At 31.1% G+C, this 19902-nt stretch overlaps 1 protein-coding gene across 3 annotated transcripts in view; it reads right to left on the reverse strand.

The window, feature by feature from the left end:
• Positions 1–18802, reverse strand: part of LOC128858090 (neurobeachin-like) — an 84098-nt gene extending 65296 nt beyond the window's left edge. Inside the window, exons 1-2 of one of the 3 annotated variants that reach the window (XM_054094047.1) lie at positions 18431–18802; positions 6131–7388 (exon numbers count right to left, since the gene is read on the reverse strand). In XM_054094047.1, coding sequence (XP_053950022.1) covers positions 6131–6289 — 159 coding nt within the window. In that variant the 5' untranslated portion in view covers positions 6290–7388; positions 18431–18802. The other 2 variants (XM_054094048.1, XM_054094049.1) reach the window with 2 other exon arrangements.
• Positions 18803–19902: the final 1100 nt, after the last annotated feature.

A 19902-nucleotide genomic window follows, 5' to 3' on the forward strand; every position in this document is an offset into this window, starting at 1 on the left:
AAGGCTGTAAAAGCAAACAACAGAATTAAAAGAATAACAAAAAAGGCTTATATTAAGGCATGTTTCTTTTATAAAGCGAATTGCTAAAAATTTAATAATATAATAATTGTTTCGCCATTATAATGTAATAACTTTTGTTTTGAATGAATTTTTGAATTTTTGTTTCTATAAAATCAGAATTGCATTATTCATAAAATAAATGTGCTATTCAGGTAAGCGTGCTTATTAGGTTATCTGCTTATTTGGTTATATTGTTACAGCATTTTGATCGAAAATAATTTTGATTCCAGAATTTTAATATACAGAATTTCAGTTCTCCATCATTTTGATCATACAGAATTTTAAATACAGAATATTGAACCAAAAGAATTTAGGCTGGACAGAATTTTTTTTTTGATTTTTACAGAATTTTCATGCAAAAGAATTTTGAAAAGCAGAATTTAGTACCTCTCCCCTTTTTTGTTTATTCCTTTCGCAACATATTACATAATATTTAATACTAATCATCTGTGGTTCCCCTCCACATACTATATACCACCGTGCTATGATACAAGTACAGTAGGTTCTGTTTTTATGCGGTAGATACGTTCCGCAAGAAACAGCATAAAAAAAAACAGCATAAAAAAAGCTACTAGTTCTATAGATACGTTTCAAATGCTAAAACCGCATAAATCTGAAATAATCGCATAAAAAAGGGCACTAGTCCCATATTATTACTATAGATACGTTCCATAGACCGCATAAATCTGAAATAATTAAATAAAATCGCATAAACAAAATATTGTATCTTTGAAAATTATATCTTTATATATCTTTCATACTTGCAGGGTTAGCATTTCTGATGTAATCTGTGATGAGTTTTTGCTTAGCTGGTTTAGAATCTTGTTTATATGTACAATTCCCGATAGGTCGACATGTATTTTGTAATTTAAAAAAAAACCGCACTATTTCAAAACCGCATAAAAAAAAGCCGCATAAAAACAGAACCTACTGTACACGTATAGTAATAATTTCAAAAGTAACTTCATTCGACTTCATTGGCACCTGACAACACCAGAAAATTAAAATCATTCGTTAGCAGAAACATTAAAAAAAAAAACAAGCGGTAGAGCTACAAAAGCAAGTGTAGAAGTAAAAACATAGCACAAGTACGAATGTGTATGCGTTGTCGAGTGAATATGCAGAGAACTATCGGAGAGCATAAAAACAAACAAAAAGCATAATGGTAAGCGATCACGCCTCTACAAACAAATCCCCACAAAAATATGAGAGAACAAATGCAATGGAAGCGTTAAAGAATAGGATATAATTAAATGCAGACCGGCCGGTTGTGGTTGTTGTTTTATTGCAATATAAAATACATTTGCGCATATGTATAGGTATATGTACATATAAAATGCTGATAACAAAATTTGTGGGGAGAATAATTGAATCAAAGGGGAACAACGTGTTACGATAAGATAAACGAGTGATGATGGGGTAAAAAACGAAAGAATGTGGCATTTTATTTATAGAAACTCAAGTGCATATAATTTTTTATGTACCTGTATAATTGTATATACATTTATAAGTTAGGTGAATATATGAAAAATAGGTGTACCTGTATAATTGTATATACATAGGTGTTGTATGTATGTTACATGTGAAGAAATATCGCACTTTGCTGTATTCATGAATCGCAGTGAGCAAAGAAGGAACGCATGAAACGAGTACTTTAAACAGCTGAGTAATTGACAAAGATAAGTTTTTAGCCGAACTGGTTCTCATTTCGAAGTTTGCGACTTGATGTTTTTCTACGAATGGAATGCCCTATGGCTTTATGCCGCCTGCGAACGACTGATGGTTGTTAGGGGAAATTTCGTAATGGCAGAAATACATGCAGAGGCCTTATATTGCCTGCCGGTGGCGACGGCTATTGGAAAAAACTTTGTTTCGTTCATTTGACCGGAGACCAAACGAAAAGCAATTTTCGCCACTATATAAGACATTATATAGCAGCGGGTAATATGTGTAAGCCTTTTAAAAATTATTACAGGGTGCATACGGTAGTTGAGGATAGGAGCATATGTAATAACTTCCCGAAATCAATATTTTTCTTTTTGCTCTTACATAAGACATGGAACGCTAACTTAAGAAATAAAGAGGCATGCAGCTATCGTCGCTATATGCGCAAGTCACACTGATTTAGAAATCTCTAATTTTCTTAAATGCGCCCGTTCATTCTTTCATAAGGTTCGCTGTGAATTGGAAGCAGTAAACGGCAATGACAAAACTGTTGCAGAGCGGAAAAAGCTCGAGGAACATTCAAAAACCGTCCTGGCTGAAAATTACCATGATCACATAACACCGAACATATGCGACGTATTAGTTGAGCGTGAAACCAATAAACATCCTCATAACGCTAACTAATACCGTTATGATCAATATGAACAAGAAACACTTGATTGGGGCATGCAACCGTTCGAGGAGGTTATTGCAACTAATGGAAATTGTATAGATATATAATAAGTTAATGTTGTGTAAAAAATTCGTGAAAATTCTATTCAATTTTGTACAAAATAAAAGCTAATTAGCTTTACTCTTGAGTTCTCCTCAAATATCGTACGCACCCTGTGGTATCATCACATTCCACATATCGAAGATTGCAATTGTGCAAGGTTTGAACATAAATTTGCACGCTACAGTGCAAACAAATCTAAATATAGTAATTCTGTAATCTTAATTGCAATTCAAGGCAATGCAGGCAGGCGTTATGATTTCAATTTGATATGTACATATGTTTGTATGCACCACACGTAGTAGGTATGATAATCCCGGTGTTTTTAAGAGGTTTTTGTTACCTAAATGATGATTTTTTTCGTCATATGCGGTGCATGTTTTATAGAGTGGAGTAAATTCGCATTTGTATAACATTTTATTATGTTTGTTTTGTATTAAAAAAAATGAATTAATTAAAAAATTATAATAAAAAAATATTTTTTTGTTATTACCGATTATTGAACATTTTTTGGAAGCATAGTACAATTGCAACAAATACATATGTATACGTAAGTAAGCAAATTTCGTTTTCAAATATATTAATAATAACAGTAAAAATAAGTACTTAGTTCCAAAAGTATTTCGGCATTTCACTTGACCGATCTGCTAGAGTCTAAACTTATCTGAAACATCGGCCAGTGTAAAATTTTGAAGAATTCTTTTTTTTTATTTTGCTTAAAGGATGTTGTAAAAAAATATACATACATATATTCAATGGATTAAGGTGAATAAAATTTTTTATGCTTCTATTTTGACGTTTAAATTAACATTATGTTACGGGTGGATGTTTTCTATTATTTAAATAGTTTTTTATGGGCAAATTTCGAATGATTTTTTTATTAAATTTTTAACTTTTTTCAAAACACGCCGTTTTTTTCAAATATCGATGTATCAAAAAATTCTACTTACTCCTATTCACATGTAGATACATTCGTAACTGCATTGTTTTTTTTTTTGTTGTTTAAAAATAAATAAATTAAAAAGAGCAGGCGCAGTTGGTTAATGTAACAGCATAAACATTCCCCATACATGTGTGGGGAAAATTGCTGAAGTGACAGTCTTTAGTCGGATATAAAATCGGGTCATTCCGGTCGGCAGTTGGTCGGGCTATTTGCCGTACCAAACGAACGGCTTAGACGTACAACAAAAGACTATTTCAGAATTCCGATTTATTTCATTGTGCCTCTAAAAAGAATTCCAAAAAAAAGTGCGAAATAATGCAAAATAGGCGTATTTCTTCTGTCGCTACAAACAACTGGAATAAATTTAAATTTTGATATATGTATCTTTTTTCGTAATTAATGTCGGATTCAGAAGCGAATTCTACACAAATGGCAGTCACAGGGTAGAGATGATTTTTTTGTTAATTTGTAAAGTAATGAGACTACTAATTTGCATAAATTATAAATTATAAATTGTTCATAATTGTGCATATCTGAAACCGTTTTTGTCTTTAGTAACTATTTTAAGCATTTAAGCTCAAATTTTTATAAAATTATAAACTACTCTTGTATTCTTGTGGAATAAATTATTTTATTTTCATGCAGCGCTAAAACAATTTAAAGTTAAAAATTATATAAAAATAGTTAAATAAAAATGGCTCGCAAATTTTTTTACTGAATTTAAGAAAGTTATGGCTTGGGACGAATCCCGAAATCCCGGGACTACATTAAAAAAATATCCGTAAATCCCCAGATTACACTAAAAAATATCCCGAAATTTCGGTTTTAACAATTCCCGCTGATATTGGTATGTAGCTGCAGATGTGTTCGAGGAAGCGCTTTTAGATGCATGGAATGTCTAAATAGCGTGAGAGCGATTGATATTTGCTGATGTTTGTGTTGCGAATGTTTCAAGCCAATACAAGTGGCATTTCATCACAAATCTCAAATTTTCATCCCGGGCCGGCAAATGGGATATTTTTGAAAAAAGTTGTGAAATTTAAAAAAAGAAATAGAATCTTCAAAATATTTATGGTTTGCAAGAATGTCGGTTTATCAAAAAAATCATTCAAATATTTTTTTCTAAAAATGTCGAGAAATTTGTAGAAGAAATATTTAAATACAACTCAGAAAATGGTTGGCTTATCTGAGACATAATTTTTTTAATCATTTGAAAATTGGTATCAAGAAAGTTTGGCAAACAGAGGCGGATGTACTTATTGTGAAATGCTTGAAATGTCATGTAAATAGCTGTAAATTCGTTATCTTCCAAAAATTATTTTAATTTATTTGCTACACAAAATCAACCTGCGATGAATAATTACCAACCGTAATTTGATTCTATGCGTCAGACTAAATTAAACATTTATTACGAAAAAACAAAACAAAAAAATCCATTATATTACCCTTTAATTTCCCCTCCCTTTGATGAAGCCACTAAGTGTGCATATTTATCTTAGAACATTTGTAGGAATGTGCATGAACCCTTCAACAGCGTAACTAGAGTCATACAAGTACACACACAGATGTATATATGCATGTGTGTAACTGGTTCCCGCAGGTTGTGTGTACTTGTTTGTCAGGCTGACTCTGGAATTTCGCGGCCAAACTCGTTTGCTGATCGAGTTTTTTGGTTCAGTTGAAAGTGAAACTTACATACTTACGAGTACACCCTCTTTGAATGCGTAAATAGCCATACAAGTATACAAACTTCGGCGCATGAATCTCTATGTACGTACAAGTAATGAATTTCAGTTAATACGACTTTCAGAAGTTTATGTACACACTCGTACATACATATGTATGTATATCACTCAATATTTGCACTTGCCGATAAAACTAGTTTAGCTGAAGTAAATGCACAACTTTAATGGGATTACATGAAGCTTGAAAGTAGCAATAAAGCGAGTGGGTATCTACTTATGTATATGGCCTAATATAAAAGCATAAAAATTGTAGAACCTAGGAATAACTATTTTATATAAACAACATTTTATTGACTACAAATATAACCTCTGTGCTCGTAAATGTTGATCTCTGCATTTTGTGAAACAGAGTGGCAAAATGTGTATATACGTAACTAACTGCCTGCAGAGTGTTCCGATTCGCACAGGGTGGTTTGTATTTTGAAGTTAATCTCTATTGGAGGCGTTTTTCGACGTGCATTGCATAAGCTTGCAAAGAGGGCGTATCAAAAAGCCAAAATATATTAAGAAATCAACAAATACATTTTCAAACTGCAAAAAATCAAAAATGGCTCAACCGATTGCTCAACTGTTGTTGTTCCTTGTTCCCTATGTACCATTTTCTCAAAACCATTACGTGAGAGGCACTTTTGGACCCCAGAACCGAGTTCAGTGCCCAAAAATTCATTGGAAACCAGTATCATATAAATAAAAGATCAGACATAGTGAATTTTTTAGAAATATCTATTTTGCATTCACAACTTTTATTTTCTTACATTTTGAATTTGAAAAAAAGCCCGTACCAAAATATTGCTTTAAACAACAAGAATACCCCTTTAAAACTAAAAAAATTGAGTAGCCCACTGCTCCAAGCAGTCGGCTGCTTTTCCCTTAATAAATTTTTGTTGCAACAATTACATATTTTATTATGAACAACGAAAATGGGATATGAAAAATCCTACTCACCAAATGTAAAACAGTGTTGACGACCTCCCGATTGGTCACCTGACCAACCTCGATCAGTCCGATGAGAACGGCGAACTTCAAATTGTCGGCGGTGGTCATCCTGACGATCTCGTCTGGCCGCTTAATATCACTAAACGGCGGACGTATTATGTCCGCCATTTTGTTAGTTTTGTTATTGTTTGGTTTGTTTTTTAGATTGGTTTATGTTGTTGTTTACACACGATTTTTAATTGTATTTCACACAAATCACGATAACGCACAAATCCAAATATGTTAAATATTTGAATAGATAATTTTTAATATTTTATTTATTTTTTGTGACACGCTAAATAATTAATTAGGAATTAGGTTGCATTTTTTTATTTAAATTTACTTGGGACACACATAATGCAGCACATATACATATATGTATGTATGTGTACACATATTGAATTGGGGACTGGCGATTGGATGGATGCGAGGATAACAACAAAGATTTAGACACTTTAGATGGAAATTTGGTTTGAAGTATTTGGTAAGGAATTTCTTTTCTGCTCCAATTTTTACAGAACTTTATTTTAATTACTTTTATATATATGTATATATATTTATGTATTTATGTATGTATGTAAATAGCACGCCTAAGCTGTTTCAGTTATTTTTGAATCATTGATTGATTGGTTGATTTTCGTTTAAATTGGCTGAGCGATTTTAATACACAAGCACGATTAAAATATTTAAATGATGCGATTAAGTTATTGCGATTATTTTTAAATTTTTATTGATTAATTATTTTGTTGTGCAAGGTTAGATTGACTGATTTGTATAACTACGTAATATGTATGTATGTATTAATTTATTTAACTTTAAAATTGTTAAGCTTTATATTTTTAAATTAAATTTTAGCATATTTTTAATTTGAATTTTTTTTGAAAGCACAAGCACATTAAGAATGCGATTATTTGTATTTGTTGTAAGAAGCAAGCTTGTTTGTTGCTTGCCTGTTTGTTACTTGATGGGAGGGAGGGAATAATTTTAAGTATTTTTATACACGTAAGTAGGTATGTAGGTATGTATGTTTTGGGTAAAGATTTAAAATTATTTCAGAAATGTGTGATAATATTTTATTCATCCAAGTGAAGTTTTTGGGTATTATTCACTTCATTTTAAACACTTAATTGAGGGTGCGTTATCAATTTCTCACACTAAGGATTTTTTCAATTCTCACAAGTGGGACAACTATTAACACATCCGGTCAAAGGTATTTTCACACAAGGTGCTGAAAAAAGAAAAATTTTCAAATATACAATCAATTGGGAAAATAAAAGAGCAATTGTAAGTTTTTTTTAATTATAAACATTTAAGAATATTTAAAATTTTGAAATATACAATCAATTGGGAAGAGTAAAAACAACGATTATAAAAATTATTTAAATCTACTAGCATCGCAGAATTTTTAAAATTTTTTATATATGCAATTAAATGGAAAAAATTATAAAATAATTACAAAAAATAAAAAATTATCCTCATAAGCAATTTAAGAATAGGTCTCTTCTTTTCTGGTGTAAACTGGTATAAACGAACATATCTTGAGCTGCCTTGAATTACATGAGTTTGTAAGATTCTGAGTTATACCGGTTTAATGAGTTCACACTAGTGGCGAATCTTGCGCGAAAACTTTGTTGTTGCATTCACATACAAGTTTTTCGTTAAGTTTGTCTAGCGGAGAAATAGCGAATAGAAGAGACCAAATATTAGTCAAATGCGTTATAGAACGGTCAGCTCACAAAATTAAGGGGGGAGGAGCCTGCTTTAAAGGCTTAAAAAAATCGATTTTTTTTTTGCATAAATGACTTCCCAAACTATCCAAGAATGTGTCCTCAAAATTTCAGAAGTAAATTCAAAATATTTTCGGAGTTACAGAAGAAATTGTGAGCAAGCGTCGAGCAGGTATACGAGCGGCCGGATCGCTCGAAGTGCGATTTCTCGGCTTTTATTACGATTTTTCCTAATTGGCGGGAAAGATGGGGAAAAATTTAAACGTCCTATCGAAACGAGATTACATTGATTGTATTCGGAATTAAATTCTCTTCTAGTTGAACCTAAAAAACCTTAAGAAAGTTATGATTAACCCACTTTTTAAACAATCTAAAGTGAATTTGGTTTTCCAAACAAATTATTATTTTTTTTTATAATTAGCGAAAAACTGTTGAATTTCGCACTTTTATTTAATTTTCTTGGTTTAACTAGACTAAAATAAATATTTGTTTGGGTTTTTGGTTTCAGATGAAAATTGCGACCTGCATCTTTCCCGCCGCACGACACATGCACACTCGAGGCGCCTCGGCAAAATGCTTGCACCAGTCATACTATGACATATATTTTAGTGAAAAATTTTGAGAAGACTGTTGAATATATAACAATAAAACCTGAAGGTTTCGTTTCAATCGAATATGTCTTTCTTTCCCAAAAAAAAACGAAAAAATCGATTTTTTGAAGCCTCTAAAGCAGGCTTCCCCCTTAAGTCACTTTATCTTTTTCCCAAATAAAAGACTTCCGAACAACGAAATATATAGTGTTTATAAAAAATTAACAAAAACAATTTAGCATGAAAAATATTTCCATTACATTGCAAAAAGAAAAATTGACTTAATTATGTGTACACAGGTGCAACCTTTTTAGCGCACTTAAATTTTAAAACAATTTTCCACTCATTTAATTTTATACAACCACAAATCATTGTTGTCATCATTACATACACACTTCATAGTAATAACTTATTGATGTAGCAGAAATTTTAATATTTTTTCATACTTCTTTTCCTGTTTGCAGAACTGGCTTAAGTCAGTTGATTGACTGGACATTTTTACAACACCCAGCATTGCATTTAAATATAATATGAAAATCGAATGCAATAAAATAAAAAAGGTTTCTCTTTCACACTTCCCAATAAAAGATTTACATAAAATATATCAGCACTGGTATCAAAGGCAAGGAGTGTGAGAATGCTTTACTACAGATGTATTTTTGGTATAAAGTTGCCTCCTAATTAAAAAATTACAATGTATAAAATATATAAGTTAATTAAAACAATACAATGTGGGTATCAAACGAAAGGTATTTAAGAACACTTTAACTCAGAAGTCTTTTAATAGGGTTACCATGTATTTAAAAAATTAAAAGCAATTAAATATGGTAATTAAATGATTTATTACCATATTGGCATCCAAGAAACACCTTTTGTGAAACCCTTTACTACAGACATATTTTTGGTATAAAGTTGCCACCTAATTAAAAAATTACAATGTATAAACTATATAAGTTAATTAAAACAGTACAATAGGGGTGTCAAACGAAAGGTATTTAAGAACACTTTAACTCAGAAGTCTTTTAATAGGGTTACCATGTATTTAAAAAATTAAAAGCAATTAAATATGGTAATTAAATGATTTATTACCATATTGGCATCCAAGAAACACCTTTTGTGAAACCTTTACTACAGACATATTTTTGGTATAAAGTTGCCACCTAATTATAAAATTAGAATGCATAAAATATATAAGTTAATTAAAACAATACAATATGCATATATCTAACAAAAGATATTTAAAAACACTGTAACTCAGAAGTATTTTAATAGGCTTACCATCTGTCTAAGCAATTAAAAGCAATTAAATATAGTAATTAAATGTAATATATATAAAGTAATGTAAAGTATTGCAATATTGGTATGCAACATATTTTTGCGAAAACATTACTTAAGACATATTTTTTCAATAGAGTTGTCAACTAAATAAAAAAAAATATTAATTTGCATATGTAAGTTTATTGCAAGAACACATTACGGGTACCAAACAAAAGGCATTTAAGAACACTTAATCCGAAAATATTTTAAGCAGGGTTACCTCCCATTAAAATTAAATAATTGTGTTAATTAAACACTATTTCAATTTCGGTTTGCAAGAAAATTGTATTGAGCGAATTGAACTATACACGCGTATATTCGGTATAGAGTTGCCAACTAGCTAAAATATTAAGATTAATTGAAGTACAGTAAGTTAAAATACAACAATAAGGTTACTAAAAAAGATATTTAAAAATCCTTAATTCCGAAATATTTTAAGCAGGGTTGCCTGCCGTTAAAATTAATTAATTACAGTAATTAAATAATATATGTATGTATATTGCAATAAGAGGTCCAACTAAATTTAATTGAGAAAGCTTTACTGCTTTTTGTTATAGATTTGCCAACTAACTAAAAAAATTATATTATGTCACATATGTGAGTCTATTGGAAGAGCACAGCCCGTATAAAACGAAAGATATTTAAGAACATTTAAATACGGAAATATTATAAAGCAGGGTTGCCACAAATTAAAATGAATTAATTGTAGTAAATATAATAATATAATAATACATTTATTGAAGTAAACGCACAAAGAGAATAAAACGTACAATCGAAGAATATGGACCACACTTGCCTATGTTATGAATAAAGCTCTGAAAGGGATCATCCGGAAAAACTGTTGCATAAAATATTTATTTTAATTGAAATAATAAATCATATCCTACACTTACTAGTTTCAAGTGGAATATATTTAAAAAAATTAGCTGTAGTGAGTTGCCACTTGTTTCTAAATAGTTAAAGGCTAAATGAAATACTATAATAAGGGCATCAAAGGTGAAGCACAAAACTGTGTTTCCTTTTCTCTTCAAAAATTCGAACCAAACTTATGGAATTGGAATCAATCATCTCAAGCCCATAAATTTAGTGCACTTTGAAGGATGATTTCGATTACCTTACAATTCGACTGCACCGGCTCTAGTGACTGATTTTCTAACGCAATAACGCATTTGCATGGAATTTACTATTGTCTTTCCATAAAATGAATGACATAATGATAAACTCACATCATCGCGTGTTGATAAGTTTTGACAAATTTTTTTTTTTTTTGCAAATGAATTTTAATTATTTTTATTATAAAAATATAGATCATAAATCTATAGACTATACTTTTTTCAAATTAATTTCTTCAGAATAATATAGATCATTCTATTATAAAAACCATATTAATCAATGCTACCAACTTTGTATAAGATTTATAAAGATTCGATACATAATATTTTCATCAAAATTTCAAACTTTTTAATAAGAATTTAAAATAAAAATTTTAGTATGCAGTTGTATTGTCCATTAAACTTTATTATTACAAAGTGAAAGTTTGAAGTAACTCAAAATTCTCATGAATTTTTTGATAATTGGTTTCCTTGACGCTGAAAAATGTCGTATATTCGTTAAATTTTACCGATGAAGTGAGAGCTTTTTATGAGCAAAGAAAATATTCATACGTTTGTACTGGATTTCTTAATGGAAATCACAAGTGACAATTTCAAACAATTTTGTTGTTATTGCTGTTGCTATAAGAACTTGAAACACTCCTCTAAGCTTTTAGGAAATACTGCTAGAGTGACAGTTTCGAGCCGGAAACACATACCTCCGATTCGTTCCGGCAACGTAAATCCGATCTGAATGCTCTCTAACTAATATGTTATGAGTAAAGTTTTTCAAGTTTTTAAAAAGTAGGAGTAAAACGACCTATATAATTGAATGCATATTTAGTGAAATTTTTATTATCAAAATACTTAGTGGCATCTCTATAACTAAAGATTTTATGCATTATTTCTGTAAATATCTGTTAAAATTTACATTTACGAATCATACAAAATGATTAAATTTTAATACAAAGGATTCTATAAAAATTATGCCACTTTTTTTTATAGAATAAAAGTACTTTAAAATAGAGTCTTGCTTTCTTTTTTTTCTTTAAAAAGTTATGTATATAATTCCTTATTAATAAATCTTAAATAGAAGCGAAAACAAAAACCAAGTACATAATAAGCTTCACAAAAATTATTAAATTCCTTTTAAAACCGCTATAAAATCATTTTTCTTCACTTTTTTTTAATTAAAATTATTTTAAATGATATGAAATAATATTTCTACACACATTTAATATTATATTTAGATATACGTTTTTTTTTTAATTTATTAATTTATTTGAGTTATATGTTCATCTGATATACAATATTAAAAAATAATCTAAAGTAGATAATAAGTATGTTTTATCAATTATGCCGAAGTGAACTGCATTGTTTTGTTCTTGTTTTTACTTCCCAAGTGTAGGAAAACCGACTGAGTACGGCTTCTGCATTTCACCGTTGCATTTACCTACTTATGGATAACATTTCACAACGACAACAAAGGGGAAATCGCAAAAAACAAATGTAGGCCAAATATCACGAATAATACATATCTGTATACATACATACATATGTATGATATGTCCGATTACGGTGTGAATAACAAAAGTATAAATAAACCTATTGTATATTTATGTAAGTAAATACATATGTAATAAATGTAATAAGTAATAAATAAATAAATAAAATTCTATATTTATGAATGTAAAAAAAAACTTAAGCAAATATGTGTATGGTATTTATTGCAGAATTGAGCATGATCGTTATTAAGCGTGTTCGCTTAGTGGTATGAAAGAATATCTAAGCAGGAAGCCCGTACATATAATAAATTGGCTCAGCTTCATTGGGACTCAAATGACAACCAAATGAGTTTTTTTTTAATCTCTATTTTAGAACCCTTCTGCGCATAGATTTAAAAACCTTGTATTATTTAAAAAAAAAAATCTTTAAACAACGAGTGAGAGAGTGCGGAAGTTGCGTATATAGGGATGCCACTAATCGGCAGAATCAGCTATTACGAGCTATTGTAGATTTTTCATTTTTTTTTTACGAACAACTTTTTTATTTATAATTTTTCTATTCTCTTTCCTGTTTATATGAACCTTACATCATTTTTTCTCATTTTTTTCACAAAAGCTGACTATTTCAGCACACACTTCTAATCCTTTTAGACATCGGATCTACTATACTATTAAGTCACAGCAAAGTTACGCTCATTTTTCCACATCGATCTGCGTAATCTTGTATTCTATCAGATTTGGGGCCCAATTAAATTGTTCCCTGGATAGTTTGACACTCCTAACTGCGTTCCCACGACAGTCGGTTCTACGTAACCGGAACGACCCGGATTTATATCCGGCCAAGGACTGTCACTTCAGCAGCATTCCTCGTACATGCACGGGGAATGTTTATGCTGCTACAACAACAACAACACTCCTAACTAACAGTACTCACCAACGTAAGCTCGTGTCAGCTGACATAACTAATTTTTAGCAACAACGCTTAAATCAGCTTCTTTGATTACGAAGGTACATTTTTACAAAACTATTATAAAGGGTGTTTTTTTAGAGGTTAGATTTTCAAGTTGGCACTACTTTTTTCGTAGATGGTCTTTTTGACAGCTGCCACTTGATTTATGCTCAGTTTGGTTTGCCATTTCATAATGAATAGACTTACACCTGAACAACGTTTGCAAATCGTGCAAATTTATTACGAAAATAATGGTTCGGTTCGCGCGGTTCGAAAATAATGGTTTTTGTTCAGCGATGAAGCTCACTTTTGGTTGAATGGGTATGTCAATAAGCAAAATTGTCGCATTTGGATTGAACATAATCCACAAGCCATTGCTGAGACGCCGTTCCATCCTCAAAAAGTCACTGTTTGGTGTGCTCTATGGGCAGAGGAAATCATTGGTCCACATTTCTTTAAAAATGAAGCCGGCCATAATGTTACAGTCAATGGAGAGCGCTATAGAGCCATGATTAATGACTTTTTCGTGCCTGAATTGGACGATGTTGATGTGGACGATCTTTGGTTCCAACAAGGCGGCGCTACATGCCATACAGCCAACGCAACAATCGATTTATTGAAGGAAACTTTTGGTGAGCGCATTATCTCGCGCCGTGGACCTGTGGCGTGGCCTCCAAGATCGTGCGATATAACACCGCTGAACTATTTCTTGTGGGGCTATGTGAAGTCGCTTGTCTACGCAGATAAGCCCGAGACGATTGACGTCTTGGAAGAGAATATTCGGCGCGTTATTGCTGACATACGGCCCCAATTGCTGCAAAAAGTGGTCGAAAATTGGGCCTCTCGGCTGGAATTTATTCGAGCCAGCCGCGGCGGCCACTTGGCCGAAATCATTTTTAAAACATAATGGCAAACCCTTATCTTTATAATAAAGCTAAATTCTTGGCCATAACATTAAATTATATACGTTTTATTTCATCTTGAAAACCTAACCTCTAAAAAAAACACCCTTTATATTCATCAGAGACACTCTGCATACTGCTCTCTTCCTGCTACTGCTGTTGTTCATAAATATGTTGTATACATTTTAACTAGAAGGGACAGGCGATTTCTGCTTTGTCTCTACGGGCAGACTTTTTGTAAAATTTGTATGGTTATGCCCTGCGTCTATGTTAGTGAATAATTGCATTCTACTCGTACGTTCGACATTAACATACAAGTTCTGGATTCGTGACTAACCGCACTTTAAAACCTCGCGATTTATAATTTGAGCGTATTTACAGTTACTTCAAAACTCGACTCTATGGAACGAAGCAATATATTATATGTAGGTACAAAAAAAGTTTAAAAGGAACAAACCATTGGACATTGTGATTTACCCATTGTTATAATATGTCTATGCGTTGAAAGAATATTACTCTTTAGTTATGTTAACTAAGTGTAATAGCATGAAATGTAAATAAATTTTTAATGTTTCAGTAAAAAAAAAATAAAAATAAAAACAATAAGAAAAAATTAAAAAAAATAAAAAAAAATATAAAAAATTTAAAAAAAAAAAAAAAAAAAAAAAATAAAAAATTAAAAAAAAATATATAAAAAATAAATAAAAAAGTTGTCAGAAAAAAATGGAATATTTAGTGAAAGGTTCCGTGTAATTATTTATGGCATTGTTCGTTGTGCTTCGATAATTTTTGCGTCCATCTTTATAAAGTTAGCTCAAAATTAGTTGTTGTGCAAAAACTGATAGTGCAAAGTCATCGTGTCACGTACTGGGATACTGATGATATACTGGGAATTAAGAACAATAGCCAACACATATAAATTATTGCATGAAACATTTGTTAATGTTGGGTCACAAATAACTTGGCAAATGTCGAGAAAAAGTATTTATCATAAACAAATGTTATTTAATTAAAATGCTTCATAAGAGGTCTACGTGTAATATCTTGGCACTTGTTTTACATTTCTTATTATTTGGCTTGCAATATGCCATAGATGGTAACCCACATAAAGTTGTCAAAAAGGAGAAATGGTTTTACTTAGTATTGCCTTGCTAAAAAATGCAATATAATATTACATAGTATATTTAATATAATATGTACTAGTATATTTAATATAATACTAGTATATTTAATATAAAAATAGAAAAAAATCGTCTTTCCAGAATTTATATATAAATCATTTTTTCATTTCTTCTCCTTATACGTTATGTTATTTGAAGAGGTTACATACATACAGTTGCGGTCAGAATCTTAGTAGTGTTTATAGCTCATTATATTTAAGTGGCCATGTTTGTTTTATCACAACAATTTTTCGCCATCCACGGTAAAAACCGTTAGATTAAGAAGTCGGCCTCAAGTTATGCAATCACTTGTTAAATTTTAGTTGCAACGTGATTTTTTATATACTAATTGTGATTTTTTATATACTAATTTTTGTAAAGAAAAATTAAAATAAATTTTCTTATAAAGTTTAAGTACTAATAAACAATGTATACACTTTTTTTAATATTTATTTCTATATATATTTATATCCCTTCCAGAAACATTTTTTCTTTAAGCGCATTTTTGGCGCTGCTGGTCGTATGTAACCCCTTAAGTTGAAAATTATTAAAAAAAAAGTCTCATCGAATTTGCAATTAGTTTTCGAGCTCAAATGAGTGTTTTGTTTGAAAAATATGGAACAGGTGGCAAAATTGCAACAAGAAAGGCAAGAAATTAAAGAACTGCACTTTTTTGTATAAATAATAAAAATTTTCAGAATTCATTTTATGAAAATAACTTTTCACACATTTAACTATGTACGTAGAGCTGGGCTGCTGGAAGAGTGTCATAATACAAAACGGAGAGATAAATAGGGGAAATATCTATCAGCTCCAAACTAGAACTCCATACAAAGCGTTCCAAGCGAAATAGCTTTCAGCACTTTATTCAGCCGGCAAATATTATAGCTGACACGCTTGATATGTAATTCTAGCTTTACTTTATGTTATGTAAAACAATTATATTGATATTTATTGACAGTATTTATCTCAATTGAAGAAAATGTTTATTTGTTTTTACCAAGACATGCATAGAAAATTGAAAAATCGGAAGCCTTTTTTTCCATTTTTTGGTTTTCCGCAATATGACGTTCTACCAGCAAAAGCAGAATATGCATTGGTTTTTGGAAATTTGTTTTTTTTTTTGTATTTTCTCAAAGCAACTGGGAATAAAACGAGCACATATACATATATCTACATAAGTATGTATGTTTTAAAATGCATTCACTTTATTACTATTAGTTATATGTGTAACAGTCAAAACAAAAAAGGGAAACAGCGAAACGTATGTAAAACGAATTGCACAACAACATTATGTAACTTAATAACAGTTATGTGATATTTCAATTGCACGGCGGTCAGCTGCAGAGGATTTACTTAATTTTAGAATATTGTTTTTTTTTTTTAATGTATGATTTATACCAGCTCTCAAAAACGTGTTTTTTTATTCATCCTATAATACTTGTTTCAACATTCAGCCATTTAAAATTTTGCAACCTCTTACGACTAAGATTTGCCACATTTTCTGCCACTTGTTATTGTTTATTATTTTAAAAAATATTTTTTTTTTTATTTACATCTCTATCCACGAAAATGCATGTGAAAACAACACTTTGAATTATAGCCCAATATCCAGACAGGTATGTCGTTTACTTTTTACACAAATGTTTTAATTATTATTATCTTTCAAATGTCACTAAAATATCGTATTTTTCTCTCTTTTTTATTATGTTTGCTTTTAACCGTATAACATTTAGGTAAATGACAAGCACTTATAACTTGTACACATGTATGTATGTGTGTATATACCGAATGTGAGAAAGCGGAAGGTTTGCACGTTGATTGCAAGCGGAGAAAAACAGAAAAGTTCTTCACCAGATTTTTTAGTGGTATTAAAGGCATATATTTGTTTTTTGTTTTTTTTTTAACTGACTCGGATTAAGTTTAATTTTAATTAAAACTCACAAACTTATACGTTTTTATATTTGCAGGTTTCACACTTTTCAAAAGTTCGCATCACGCTGTTTGCACAGTTTTATCTAAATTTCTCTTGTTGTTTACGCAAAATTTATAACCTGAAAAATGTAATAAAACCAAAGCACCAAAGCAGCAAAGCACTGGGCACTTTTCCGGCTCACAAACACACCTCCACTTTGTAGTCGCACACCTGCCCAAGCAGAATTTGTGCAGTTGTAAGGGATTTTAACATTTCATAATTTGTCCAAAGTCGTTTTGTCCAATCAGAAAATATTCATCTCCTCTCTGTCTTCAACTTCAAGTTTGCGTTTTATGTTCTTTGTATTGTTAAAGTACATACACTTTGTTGTTTTGTGTGCTTCTCCAGTGTGCCTTCACGGCAAGAAATGTTGAAAAATCAATGAATGGCAGCAACAAAAACAACATGTTAACACACAGAAAAGCAAAAATACAAGTGGCAGTCATTGCAGCAGCGGCGACGACTGCGCGAGCAAAAGCAGTAGTAGTAATAAGTAGTTGGACATATTAAAAACAAAAAAAGCCAATAGGTTCAAGTCCGTTTAAATGGGACTTTATACTGTGACGACTACTCACTAAAGTGTATATCTAACTCCTTCATTGGTCTTTTTCATGCCAACGTGTAAATATTAAAACATTTCCGCCGATTCGATGAGTTATCCATCTGTTTATAAGTGCTCGTGAATATAGTATCTTTTCGCACCTTTCTGAACTTGATTAAGCGTGCACACCAACTCCGCTAGAAATTGGTAATCGTACCCCCCGCTTTCTACATAAATACGGGCGAAAAACACCCGTGCAATATTAGCAGCGACGCAGCGCTGCACGTCAAGGTACGACGTCGACGATGACGACGTGATTGCTGCTACTGCTACTGCTTTTGCTGCTGTTGTGGTGGTGTAACACGAATTGGAGAACTTGTTTTTTATCCAATTAAAATTTATTTCTTTTGATTTGGTTTTTGCAAATCACACTACCGCCATGCATTCGAAGTGATTTTAATAATATACGTTAATTTAAAACGAAATACAAATTTGGATTTGTGCTGCAATTACATTTTAAGTGTTGCAGATTTGCCCGTAAGCGATATCATATAGTATTTTGTGTTTTTTCACACTTATATTTTTTATTCAATTCTTCCAACCACTTTTTTTTCTATTTCCTCAAATTTTAAAACACCGCGTCGAATAAAGGTTTTTTCACGACGGCGTCAACATAACTAATACAACGTTCTCTACTAATACGGACAAATCTGTCGAACTTTCGGCATGAACACATTCCACATAACTGGGCGTTCCACATTCCACGCATGTCTTGTCCACAATATTCTTATTAGCGTGAAGTTGGTGTTGATTGCAGAACCAGTTCCCATATTCCAATTAGAAAACGGACTATTTTGAGTACTTTCTTTTCTGCTGACATTCGTTTTTGTTTTGAGTTTTCGATTTATGGTATTCACACCGTGTTCGATAATGTAATAATTCGGTATTCGGCCATACTTGCCATGTGTTTTGTTCATGTCAAATTTCCCCAATACCGAATATAGGCCATATTTTATAATAATTAGAAATATATATATATAATATTTATAAGATTGTTTTGGCAATTCTGAAAAGATTGCCACATCGGAAAGCTCCGAAGAAAATTGAAAATACGTATTCGCTGTCAAAGAGGGCAAAAATGTTTGCGTAGCACAGGGTTCCAGACAGTTCTAAAGACAATTTACTCTCAAGCAACGGTCGTGTGTCGTTTCTTACAAATTGCTTGCTCTGACTTCGATTTGTTTGGGCATACATTTGAGTGAAGCATAGATTATAAAAGTATTTTTATAGCACCTATCAATGTCTTGCTGTTGTCTTTGCAAAATTGTGCTATGTAAACACGAATTAAGAGATAAAAACTTGAGGCTTAAAAAGTTTACCGATTGTTATTCTTCCTCAGCGCATTTTTTGGTTTACCCTTTGTTTTTTACTTTATTTTGTTTTTTTTTATTGCATTTGATTTTTATTGATTTTGGAATTTTTTGCGTAATTAAGGGATAAATGAGCAATACAAAATTGATCATACAGTCATCCCATATTATAGGTAATCCCCGATTGAGAGAATACAAATGGTAAAGCTACCTGAATAGTTGTAAATATAAATGACTTAGTTGATAGGCTGACGTAGTTTTAGAATTTTTTATATTTTTTTTCCAATTACTTTTTTGGTTGTATTCCCTTTTCAGTTATCTTTTAATGAATGCAATAACCTAGGTTCTAATATTTTAAACAAGTTTTTAGAAAAGTTACTTCTGCTTATCCAAAATTGCTCCACTGGAAAAATACTCTCAACAGTTTATTTCTGCATGATCTTGTATTTTATGATTTTTGTAAATATTATGACAGGAATTTTCGAAAGACCCATCGGTTGTGTCCATTACTTTTGTGAAGTAGAGTAGAAACGCCAAAGGTAAAAATAAGCAAAAAAGTGAAGTTTCTAAAGAAAGTAGTTGATGGCATTTAATGTATAGTGCTTACAAACAATC

This window comes from Anastrepha ludens, chromosome 3, assembly GCF_028408465.1.
Source record: "Anastrepha ludens isolate Willacy chromosome 3, idAnaLude1.1, whole genome shotgun sequence".
Lineage (NCBI taxonomy): Eukaryota > Metazoa > Arthropoda > Insecta > Diptera > Tephritidae > Anastrepha > Anastrepha ludens.